General features: G+C 33.9%; 1 protein-coding gene across 2 annotated transcripts; it reads left to right on the forward strand.

The window, feature by feature from the left end:
• The first annotated feature begins 830 nt into the window (after window positions 1-830).
• On the forward strand, window positions 831-12,780 carry LOC144549155 (cycloartenol synthase-like). 2 transcript variants are annotated; one of them, XM_078297892.1, is made up of 18 exons: window positions 832-1,137; window positions 2,358-2,534; window positions 2,723-2,809; window positions 3,974-4,162; window positions 5,483-5,567; window positions 5,640-5,806; window positions 5,888-6,076; window positions 6,595-6,708; window positions 8,689-8,808; window positions 9,228-9,350; window positions 9,445-9,543; window positions 9,653-9,709; window positions 9,991-10,037; window positions 10,106-10,249; window positions 10,569-10,746; window positions 11,562-11,642; window positions 12,201-12,284; window positions 12,551-12,780. In XM_078297892.1, the coding sequence occupies exons 1-18, from the start codon at window positions 943-945 to the stop codon at window positions 12,668-12,670; spliced, it is 2,256 nt and encodes a 751-aa protein (XP_078154018.1). In that variant the 5' UTR covers window positions 832-942; the 3' UTR covers window positions 12,671-12,780. The 2 variants fall into 2 exon arrangements, with proteins under 2 accessions (XP_078154019.1, XP_078154018.1); XM_078297893.1 differs by lacking the exons at window positions 2,358-2,534; window positions 2,723-2,809; window positions 3,974-4,162 and having other exon boundaries at window positions 831-1,137.

Raw genomic sequence — 12,780 nt, forward strand, 5'->3', positions numbered from 1 at the left:
CAGATGCCACAGTAATAAGTACAGTTAGTAAAACTCTATAAGCAACCAAAACATTTGGAAACATGTCCATCTTTTTTTACAAACTCCATAAATTTAATGGAGTTCCTTGCATTTCCATATTGATACACTTCATCTGGTAGCATTACCTGCAATATTTGTAATTAGGCAGAGGCAGTCCAATTCAGAGGCCGCGGTCTGCCACCTTGCCTCACCCAGTCCATTCGCTGCCATACTGCCGCGTTGCCGTTTTTGCAACTGCTACTCGTGAGAGGAACTAGATTTCTTAATTTCTTTTTTCCTCGTTTATTAATTTACAGAAGAACAACGGAACTAGATTTTTAACTTTTTTCTTCTACAGCGGAACCAGGTTTTCAAGAATTCATTTACAGAGATTTTTCTTCTTACAGCGGAACTAGATTTGGAATAATTTTTTACCCTGTTGGTTGTCGGCTGTTGCGTTGCTGTTGAATTGGTAATTTATTCAAAACAAGAAACTTTTTGGGTGAAGAAACAAAGAAATGAAAAAAAGGAAATTAAAGGATTGTAAACCTTTAATTTGGGCGAAGATTGAAGAAACGAAAAAAAATTAATACATTTTTTGGGCCATCGGCTGTCCCTAAAACGAATACATCTGTTGCGTTACTTTTTTAAACATATATAAATTTTTTTTTTTGGGTTGTGGGTACATCTGTTGCGTTACTTTTTTAAACATATATAAATTTTTTTTTTTGGGTTGGGGCCCTTTTGAATTTTGGGGCCCAGGGCCAGGGCCGGCACTGCCTTTAATCTACAGGTGCAGACGATGTTTCTTCCTGCACAAAGCACATGGATGGTTACCGGCGTATATATATAGGTGCAAACTCAATCAACCACAGCTACCCTTTATTAATTGTAGTTGCCAGTGTATAATTTGTTACTGAGAAAACACAGAACGGATACAAAATGTGGAAGCTTAAAATAGCAGAAGGTGGACCACTTGTTAAAACTCGCTATGGAAATATTGGAAGAGAAACATGGGAGTTTGATGAAACGCTTGGATCGAGTGAAGATCGAGCAGCCGTAGAAAGGGCACGAAAAGAATTTTACCAAAATAGGCACCATAGGAGGCAAAGCGCAGATGTACTTGCAAGGATGCAGGTTAAATTTATCTTTAAGCTGTAGATGTAATATAAAGGGGGAATTTCACGTATACCCCTCAAAAACTTTAAAATTACATATTTGTCCCTCTAAATTTTGAAATTACATATTTCTCCTTCTAAATTTCAAAAAACTCACATATTTACTCATTTTATTGTCTTTTATATTAAAACACATTGTCAATTTATAAAATACCTATTTTACCCTTTTATTAAAAAGCATAAAATGTCCATCAAACTTCAATTTTAATCTGAAGATTCTTTTATCGTCCGAATTGCTTTAAGATCTGTGCACGCTAGATTGGCACTAATCTTGATGCGAACGCACACAAATATTGAAACAATGTGCACAGATCTTAATGCGATGCACGCAGATCAAAATTGCATTGAGATTGTGCGAGCTAGATTAGCACGAATCTTAAAGCGAACACGCAATAATCTTATTGCGATGCGCACGGATTGGACAACAGATGAACCCTTCATATTCAAATTTGAGTTCGGTGTGGCGTTTTATACTTTTAATGAAGGGTAAAATAGGTAGTTTATAAATTTAGAATGAGTTTTAATATAAAAGACAATAAAATGGGTAAATATGTGAATTTTTGAAGTTTAAAGGGTGGGAATATGTAATTTCAAAAATTAGAGGGGGGAATACGTAATATTGAAGTTTTTGAGGGATGTATGTGAAATTCCCCTATATAAAATAAACAAGAAGGTTCAATGTCATTGAAGAGCAAATTTATCTGTTCCTCTACATAGATGAGGAATTGTCATTCATTTGGTATATCATGTTTTTTAAGTTAAATAACTTACGTACTGTGACTCGTGAATGAGCAACTTAATTACAATTTGATGATTTTTTTAATTTATTTTCGTCAAATCTGTTGATTTTAACTTGAAAATGGTGTGGCTAATAGCCCCATTATTAAATATTATTTTGCTCTCTATGTTCCGGTCATCATTACTATTTATGTCTGCATCATTGTTAACCTAGCTAATTGATTATTCTTGACACCATCTATTGCTAAGTGCATTTTGTTCTTCTCTGGGTTTTTATTTTCAAATTAATATTGTCAATTAAGCATTGCGATGTACTGTGACAATTGTCTTCAATTAATTAAATGCCTTTAATTAGTTGGGAGATGTTGAGCTAAAAAACAAAATACATCCATATATGACCTTGAAATCTCATTATATATTTCTGGTTTGTTCAAACTGCAGCTGGCCAAAGAGAACAACTTTGATTATTTTAAAAAACCAAGCAAAAATGATGAGAATTCTGAAAAATCAGCTTCAGCAACTCTGCAGAAAGCGCTTGATTATTTTTCAGCAATTCAGGCAAAGGATGGACATTGGCCCGGAGATTATCCTGGACCTTTATTTCTCACACCTCTTTTGGTATATCTATTTTTAATTTTTATTTCTTTTTCACCTATATCAGTATTGATATTTATGTTAGTACTTACTACATTTCGCCTTCAGTGCTGGTGCCTTTTATTTTGCTGCTATGTTGGTGGTCTGACACTTTGTATGTGTTATTTATTTACACATGCGATGTGACCCATGAATTTTGTTAATCAATGCAGGTCATTGTTCTTCACGTCACTGAATCTTTTCATGTATTATCTTCTGAGCACCTGAAGGAGTTGCGTCGTTACATGTATAACCTTCAAGTAAGACTATCAAATTTAAATGTAATAGCTAATTATCCATCACCCCATCTAAATACATGAAATATATTCAGAACTTCTTCACTGGACCTAGATCTTTATTTATGATAAAAACACATCAATTAAGGCTTTATATGCTTTCACTTTTCTCCAAGCTTCTAAATAGCTAGCTATAGCGAAACTATAGCGCCGCTATAGCGGTTTTGGACCCAGAAAGCTAAGCTACGGGCTAAAACTGCGCTAATCAAGCTACGACCGCTATAGCGGTAATAGCGGTCCGCTATAGCGCGTAGCGCGTAGCGGCAATAGCGGCAATAGCGGTCCGCTATGCTACATGGGTTATGATTTTGCAATTTTTTTTTTTCTGAAAACATGATTTTGCAATTTTAATGGGCCTTAATATCTAGATTGTTTTTTTTACTTTATTAAGCTATATCAATACAATGGAACATGTGCGGGGTATACCGCTATATCAATTAAATTTTGTATCATGCATTAATATATGGTAGTGGTATATTTTGAATATAAAATATATCGATAGTTTTTGAATTAGGGATATTTTGAATGACAATTTGAACTTTGTATTGGTTTAATATGAATAATATTAGAACTTCTTAATTAATTTGATAGGCAAAGCCTTCTATGGACATAAGGACCTATTTGTAAAATGAACATATTTTTATTTTTAAAGTTCAAACAGTCGATCCGAACCGTTCATCTTGTTCTCCATATTAATATGTGCTTGGAGACCAAATTTTACATTTTTATGATTTTTTTTACTATTTATTAAGATGGGTACAAAATTCAATGGTCTGAATTTGATATTTTTTATACCCATCTTAATAAATAGTAAATAAATTCAGAAAAATGTAAAATTTGGTCTCCAAAGATATATTAATATGGAGAACAAGATGAACGGTTCGGATCGGCTGTTTGAACTTTGAAAATAAAAATATATTCATTTTACAAATAGGCCCTTATGTCGATAGAAGCATCACTCTTTTTACTATTAGTAGAAATATAAAATATAATTTTTGAAATAAAAAACGCTATTTATAATAGCTTTCGCTATAGCTCCGCTATTCGCTAAAGCTTTTTTTTTTGGTCTCCCCGCTACACCGCTATAAACGCTATTTAGAAGCTTGCTTTTCTCTGATTAAATAACAGCACGAAGACGGTGGTTGGGGTCTACAAGCAGAGATGCCCAGTTGCATGATCTGTTCTGCTCTAAACTACACTGGTTTAAGGCTCCTTGGAGAAGAGGCTGACGAACAGGCCATGCATGAGGCAAGAAAATGGATCCATGATCATGGTGGAGTTACTACGATGGCATCATGGGGAAAACTACTTCTCTCGGTAATTATTTTTTTCACTAGCCGAAAGAAAAATAGCAGCTTCCCTTGAATAATCCGGCCAATAAGGAATCCCAAATTTGCCTTTATCATTTATGAAAATGTAAAAAGGATCTTTTAAAGACCACTTGTCCAGAAATTACTCGGCCTAATAAAGAAGTCCAAAATTGCCTTTATAAGTTATAAAAAAACAGATAAAACAAGGCTTGTATAACTTATACAAAATTGCCTTTATAAGTTCAGAAAAATTGAACCATCCCTTGATTTTTTTTATTTTTTCCGGCTTAGATAAAAACCTGGACCATTCGAATTTGTCTTGTCAAATAGGGTTTTATCATGGTTTTGAAACTCAGTTGAGTCCGAGTTGACTCGGCCGAGTCAACTCGGCCGAGTCAACTCGGTATCAGTCTGGTCCGATCCAAGTTTCACCCGAGTCTCGCGCCTATGTGATTTTTTCATCAAAACTCGGTTGAACAGTATTTGACTCGGCTGAGTTATCCAATTTTCAAGCCGAGTTAGATCGAGTCAAGACCGAGTCAAGCCCAAGTTAGCCCGAGTTAGACCGAGTTACATTTTTTTTTTTGTTCCAGTTATTGATCTATGATTTGAAATCACAAAAAAAAATCAAATTATACAAACACAATTTGAACTAGAAAAAAAATTAACACATACTATATAAAGATAATTTTGCACTAAATTTATGCTGCCAATGTAATCTTATTCTTTTATAATATATAATTAGTGAATTATTTGAGTGTAATATTTTATTTACATAATTTTCTTACAGATATTGTTTTTTACCAATTTTTTCCTATATTTTGGTACAAAATAAGTTTCTGCCAAAAAAAATCCAAGTTTCCGATCCAATTCATTTGATTCTGGTTGATTCAACTGATTCTGATTCCACGGTCAAATATTTAATTCCGATTCCAAGTTTTAGAACCATGGGTTTTATGTAGTTATACTTATTCTAGTATCTATTTTACTTAGAAAATTTGGCAATCACTTGTATGACAACTTTGTTTTCAAAAGATATTGTGCATTGATTGTAATCTTCAACGGGTTTCATATTAAGAAAAGTTTTCAATTAGCTGGAAAATCAGATCTGAATGTACACAGAAGAACAGTCACAGGAATCTGGTCAACGGGACCATTGTACACAATTAGTCCTTCTTCACACTTTGTCAAATACAGAATAGAATAATTAGGTTGTTACCCTTGCAACCTAGTCCTATCACATTATAGTGCATATAATATTTCAGTGAAGAATATTGGGAATTTAATAAAGTTAAAATTTGTGACCTCTTATGTGAATTTCTAACAGGTGCTTGGGGCATATGAATGGTCGGGTGTGATGCCCATGCCGCCAGAGCTTTTTCTTCTTCCATCCTGTTTGCCCATTCATCCAGGTATAATATGAGCATATCATGGTATCTAGTAATGCAGAAATAACTTATTTTCACTGCCACTTTGTAACACAGGTAAATACTTCTGCCGTATAAGATTGATTCTGGTAGCATTCTTATATTTATATGGAAAGCGATTTGTTGGTCCTATCACAAAGACAGTGCTTTCCTTGAGAGAGGAGTTGCACATTCAACCCTACCACAGCATAGATTGGAACCAAGCACGCAAACTGCTTGCTAAGGTAATATTCTCGTTTTGCTATACTTTCCTCATTAGTTATGTTTATTTTTTTTATTAAAAATTCCATGGAATCTGAATGTAGGAAGACAGATTCGTACCACGCTCAAGATTTCAAGAAAACTTGTGTGAATTCCTATACAAAATAGGTGAACCTCTTTTTACCACTTGGCCCATTTCGCTAGTGAGAAAAAGAGCACTAGATACAATTGAGAAATATTTACAATATGAAGATGAAGACACAATGTACATATGCATGGGAGCATTTGAAAAGGTACAGTATGTATTTCAGCATTGCTAGTTTCTTTGTTTATTTGAAGTAGCATTATTCTTTTGGAGAGGACCCTATTTATGATTAGCAGAAATAATGCTACGGTTGCACGTAATGTTTTTTTGCAAAAAATATAAAGTACCCCAAATCAATACCACAAATGTCCCAACAGAAACTGAACCCCCCCCCCAAGGAAAAGGAAAAAAAAAGATTGACTGTGCAGGGTGTGCTGTGATGATAGTGGTAGAAATAGGAGGGCATAGTCTGGGACACTAAATCTTGCATAACATTACTATGATTATGAAGGCATACCACAATGAAAAAGATACATTTTATTGCAATAAATCCAGATAGAAGGTGCCAAACGGCCCAAGTAAGGCGAGAAATATGCAATTACAAATGATTGCAATAATTACTCTGTGTTTTTATAAACTTCGATGTACATGGTAACAATGCAATTACAAATGATTGAAATTTGTTTATGCAAAGATAAATTAATCTCATAGTTACCTTCTGAACAGTGTCTTAGGACGCTGTGTTCTTTTGTGAGGGATCCAAATAACAACAGGCTTGAGGACCATCTTGCAAGAATACCAGACAAACTATGGATTGGTGAAGATGGCATGAAATGGAGGGTATGATTTTCAAGTTATGGTTTTCTTACATTTCTAGGGCAGTCAAGAAATCCTTCGAACTACGAAAATTATAATTTGTATAGATTTCACCTGAACTACAATACAAACAGAAAAAATAAACTATGAAAGAAATGAGAAAGAAAAATTATATATATATGGTAAGGCTATTTTATTTGTATTTTAAATGGTACTAGTGTTTGATACCACCTTGAAAAACTGACCTTTGGTTTCATAATAATGAAATGGTGAGCTAAAAAAGGATGGAAGTCCAACTATATATAAAACAGAAGTAAAATCTGTAAGAAGTGAGGACTCTGAGAAAACCTTGGTCCATTCTCTACCTCTGAAAGATTTACAGAAGCAGATGTTTGATATGAAATTTTCAGTTAAAATTTTTAAGTGCAATGCATTTATTTAATTAAGAAATAGCCCAATACTAGAATTAGAGAACCCTTGCACCTAGGATGTCAGATAAATGACAGACTGGATAGGTCAACCTGCACCTGACTAAACCTGATATGGCATATCTAAGAACCACCCAAGTTTATTACTGGCTCAGAAATAGGTTATTCAAGTTCTGTTCCTTCATGGGTCATGCACAGGTAAATCCAAACTATAGAGGTAGGATCAGGTCAGACCCCTATACGTAAATAATAAATAATGTCAACCCAACCCGAACTCAACCCGATTTGTTATGACCCCTCATTGCACCTGTTGCACCATCCACTACAGAATCTGGCACCAGATTGATGTTATCTGGTATGTCATGGAGTTGGTATTCTATATGATACAGGTGCTTTACTCTTTCCACCCAGCTAAACATTCAGTCATACAAAAGATAAAACAAATACCATCAAATTTGTTAATTAAGTTTACAAAAATTAAAATTTGTGTAGTCCTGAACTTAATCCATCAATTAAAACAAATAATAATATTTCAAATTAATACCCAAAAAAACAACGAAATTACATAATCTGCCCAATTTTGCGCAGAATCTCAAAAATTGTCCCTTCCGGTTACTAAATAACCGGATCCTATCCTTCTTTCCAGTGATTTAGTCACCAGATTTAGAAAATTTTTACGGTGACTTAATAACCGGAAAGATGGACATCATCTCGTTATTTAGTAACCAGTTATCTACCTACCGAACAGGACACAAACCCTTTCCACAAAAGAGAATGTCTGATAAATCCGGGCCCCCAGAACGTGAGTCACAATTTTCCTGAACCAACTAGGTGGACCAGAGTTGCTACATCACTGCATCTGGACCATCAAGATGTTCTCTCGCAGACTATCGGACGGTGATTACGTGGTCAAAACATATCCATGGACCTCTGCTTTAACTACACCTAAACTGGTTTGAATACTAATGCTCCCGTCTTTGACCGGCTTGTGACATCAATTTTTCCTATTCAAAGCCCAATATTTAGGTTTATTAATGCCATCGTATATTCCAATTTATTCCCTTTGGAATTTCAGTCCTGCTCATTTGCTAAACCGCCCTCATTTTATTGCATATTTGGTTTTACATAACTTTTTTAGAGTTGCCAACTTACAATTTGGCTTCATTAAATTAAATTTATTCGGCAAAATATATTCTGGAATCTGGACTGACTATAGCAATGATGTCACCGGACAATTTTCATGTATTAGGATACTAAATAATCAGAAATGAACCTATTTAGTAACTGGAAGGGGTAATTTTCGAGATTCTGCACAAAATTGGGTACATCGATTAATTTGATAGAATTTTCGAGTATTAATAAAAATTTCGGCTAAAGTGTTAGGGTTCACTTCCATTTCTTTTTGAAAAGTTAACCAAAAGCGCACTATGTTTATAGAATAGCCAAATGTTAAGACATCAGACCTTTAAGGGGTTAACAACGACATGTTGTCATAATAACAGAAGATACTTTATTTAGTATATTTTATACAGTTTTTCAAGATTTAACTCTCGTCCTTTTCCTGTATTATAATTAGGCATCTTCAAGTCAAGTATGGGATGCAGCTTTTGCAGTCCAAGCAATATTGGCATGTGACCTTGCTAAAGAAAAATGGAATACACTAAGAAAAGCTCATGATTTCATAAAGGCCTCACAGGTAAATTGATCACAAACATATCGAACTTCATGTTCTTGATTTCTAAAAGTATCTTTCATTCTCAGATAAACAATTCAACAATGTCTGATATATATCCACCAATTATTGCACTAAGGATAGTGGTGGAGCCGGGAAATCTGCGGTGTCAAACTAAAGAAGATTCAAAAATTTCATTACATAAAGCTACCAATTTCATACAAATTTTAAGGTTTTTTTATTTATCCAATGGGGTTAATTGACTCCAACAGGAGCTCACTTAGTTCCGCCAGTGACTAAGAAATTAAATAAAAAGGTTTTAGAGAAGGAAACTGTTATGCCGATAATCTGGTATTTCACTTTGAGGGAGTTTGTAAGATATCTAATGGGAATTTCGAAAATAATTTCAAACCTAGTCTATGATGATATTCTTTGTTTTTTAGTTACTGGACAACCCCACAGGTGACTTTCGTCGTTATTACCGTCATATTTCTAAAGGTGGTTGGGGCTTTGCAACTGCAGATGAAGGATGGATTGTTTCAGACTGTACAGCAGAGGCTCTCAAGGTTACATGGATATACAGTGAAAATTCTGTTAAGCTATGAGACTTTGCATAGGGAACTTCAAAACAGTTATTATGTTGATTTTGTTATTCTACAGGCATTGCTACTACTGTCAAGAATTTCACCAGACCTTGTTGGTGACCATGCAACAAGAGAAAGCATGTGTGAAGCAGTTAATATAACACTGTCTTTGCAGGTCCTTTTTCTTTGTTGTTGTTCCATATTTTTTTCCTTTATTGATATCAAAAGATACATTTTGGAGACGCATTATTTCGTGACTCATAAACCAGAAAATATGTAATCAGAATCCTGATGGTGGTTTCTCAGCGTGGGAATTACAACGAGCATCTCCATGGGTTGAGGTATTATGTGCATTAAAAACTACATATTTTCTTTTCTTTTTCTTGCTTAGCATACCTGGGGAAGTAAATTGCAAATTAAGTGATGACTACCATCCATCACAATTAAAAATGCAAGGGATTTGATATTCAGTTATCTCAAGCACGAATTGAAACATTTATATATTTCTACCATTTATTTAAATTAAACTCGCTTCCTGATATAGTATGTTAGATTTATTAATGGTAGGTGTGATGGTGGAAACCACATTTATTTAACTCATTATCTTTAATTTTAATGGTAGGTGTTAAACATGACAGACATGTTCAAGGATGTGATGGTGGAACATTCGTAAGGATTGCAAATTTTTCCTAAAAGGGTTCCAATACAATGTTTGGCGCTAAGAAAATTAATTTCAGGTATGTGGAATGCACGTCATCAGCTATCCAGGCATTGGTGCTGTTTAAAGAGAAATATCCCTTACACCGCAGTGATGAAATAGAAAACTGCCTAAAAAAGGCAACATATTTCATCAAGAAAAAACAAAATGATGATGGTTCATGGTAAGGATTCTTTTGTTGCATCAAACTTGTTTAATTTTCTGTCTTTCTAATTCACTTTCTTTATTGCGGTGAAATTTCCTTTTTTTTATTAACTTCATGTTTTATGTTTTATTTTATTCTTGGAGGTCGCCAGCATGTGGTTTTCACCATCTTTGTTTAAGTTTTAGCATAGAAGACAGTATAATATACAAAGGAAACCACATAAATAAATGACCTTACCAGAAGTGACCAACTGACATCTATATGTAAAAATCAAATAAAAAAATTAAGTGGTATTACTAGCTGGTATACACAGGACAATAATTTTATGCATATGTAGGTATGGATCATGGGCAGTGTGCTACACTTATGGAACATGGTTTGGAATAGAAGCTCTATTGGCAATTGGGAAAAGCCACGAAACTTGTGAGGCCATTCGCAAGGCTTGTGCATTTCTCCTTTCAAAACAACTGCATGATGGAGGCTGGGGCGAGAGTTATCTTTCTAGTACAAAACAGGTAAAGTTAAGCTTTTTTGGAAAATACATTGTTTAAGTAAAATCTTTTAAAATTAATGTGTCCTGGGTAGCGTGTAGATTTGCTTATACCAGATACCACCCCTCTATTGGCTGAGCTTGTTGAAAATTAATTCAAAAGTAGTTTTAGATGATCTCTGCAGAACTTGACGTATGAGAAATCCATTGGATATTTTAGGTATTGGTTATTTTAAGCATAATTATATTATAAATAGTTTGTGTAGTGGGTGCTTAATTTAGCAAAGTTGTGGGTGTTTATTTTAGAAATTTGTAGTGCTTTCAATATCGTGGAACTCTATGTAATTGAGTAAGAAAGAGAGAAAATAAAGCACTGTTTTGTTAGAAAAACATTATTCGCTCTTCAATATTTTGCATATTGGCACAAAACAGTGCAGTATTGCTGAGTTTATCCCAACAGAACTTTGAATCGATACAGAAGTCCAATTTTGAAGTAACATGTTGTTTCTATTATTTCAAATATATAAGTACAATTTTTTGGATTTCAAATATTTTGTATTTCAACATAAAAACCTTGAAAAGTTGATTTGTAAAAGTAAATATTGCTATGCTAGATTTCAGAACTGTACCGGCCAGAACTGACACATTAATTATTTTATGTGAGATTGTTTTTACCTCCATAAAATTATATAGTTAATTAGGTAATTTAGTTTCAACCCATAATAAGTGAAATTGTTTTTAATTCGTTCCCAAAAATTTACTACACAATCCTGATTAAAGCCTTTTGCTTCTGTTTAAACATTTTATATCTGAAGCAAAATAATCACATATATTTTACAGGAATATACAAATCTAGTCGGAGATAAATCAAATTTGGTGAACACAGCATGGGCAATGCTCGCACTTCTGAAAGCTGGCCAGGTTTTACCGTATTAATTATGTATTAAATTTTCATGTGTACCTTTTAAATAACAAAAATCATTGAGATCCAAGCAAAACCAGATAATTAATATGGATGCCCTTATCGAAGTACCAAACTATCATCCACAAGCAGAGAGGGCTATTTTACTCTAAAAAAGTCGAGATCTCATGTAAGAAAAAAAAAATTATTTTCCGCAAGTGTAGAGGGTTGCTAAGTAGGTCACCAATGATAAAGTTGGATGGTTTTTAGGTGGAACCTTGCTGCTTTTAAGTTTAAAGGGATTACATGGTATTCTAAGGTTTTGCAGGGTTTGAAGAAAACGAATGCATGTTTTTCTATTTCCATATTTTCTTTCAAGTGTGATTATTCATGAAATAAATATTATGTTCTGGCACTGGTCACATATCATGCCAGCCAAGTCTAAACCTAAACTTATTCTTACCCATGTCTCATAACTCTTGCTTCCCTTATAAATATTCACCAAATATATGCAAAGCAAGATCCAACATATACTATACTACCAACATATATTCAAAACATATACTACCAACTTTCAGGTTGAAAGAGATCCAATTCCAGTGGATCGAGCAGCCAGCCTACTAATTGTCATACAATTAGACAATGGAGACTTCCCCCAACAGGTACATGAACTTAATAATACACTAACAAACCAACAGTAATCATTTTTTTGAAAGAAAAAAGGTGAGGGTCAAGCCATAAAATTTCACTCAATCAAAGGTTGTCGTTTTATAACTTGCATGTTTTGAATGAAGATTACTGACATTAAAACCAATACAGCAGCTAGCCCACTAATTACTAGCAACCTGGTAGTATATAGGTCCCACCTGCAATTATATTTTTTTAACTGGATGTTGAGGAATAATACATGTATATTTTGTACTATTAGGAAATGGTGGGGAGCTTCTTCAAGTTTGGGTTAATAAATTATATGGCGTATCGAAACATCTTTCCAATTTGGGCTCTTGCGGAATATAATAATAGAGCTGTGGTCTCCAACACCTCGTAAATATATTCCTATTTGTATAATGTTTTCATAGTAAAATAATTTCAACTTTATGATGGGATTTCTTGTATACCGTCAAAAACTTCAATATTACATATTTCCCTGTCAAAAGA

Source organism: Carex rostrata, chromosome 34 (assembly GCF_964058835.1).
Source record: "Carex rostrata chromosome 34, lpCarRost1.2, whole genome shotgun sequence".
Classification (NCBI taxonomy): domain Eukaryota; kingdom Viridiplantae; phylum Streptophyta; class Magnoliopsida; order Poales; family Cyperaceae; genus Carex; species Carex rostrata.

Excerpts from the sequence above, each read along its gene's own strand:
- LOC144549155 (XM_078297892.1), top strand. The coding sequence starts at position 943 with ATGTGGAAGCTTAAAATAGCAGAAGGTGGACCACTTGTTAAAACTCGC. Across the intron at positions 6,077-6,594 it reads GCATGGGAGCATTTGAAAAG|TGTCTTAGGACGCTGTGTTC; the intron begins GTACAGTATGTA and ends CCTTCTGAACAG. Across the intron at positions 10,747-11,561 it reads ATCTTTCTAGTACAAAACAG|GAATATACAAATCTAGTCGG; the intron begins GTAAAGTTAAGC and ends TATATTTTACAG.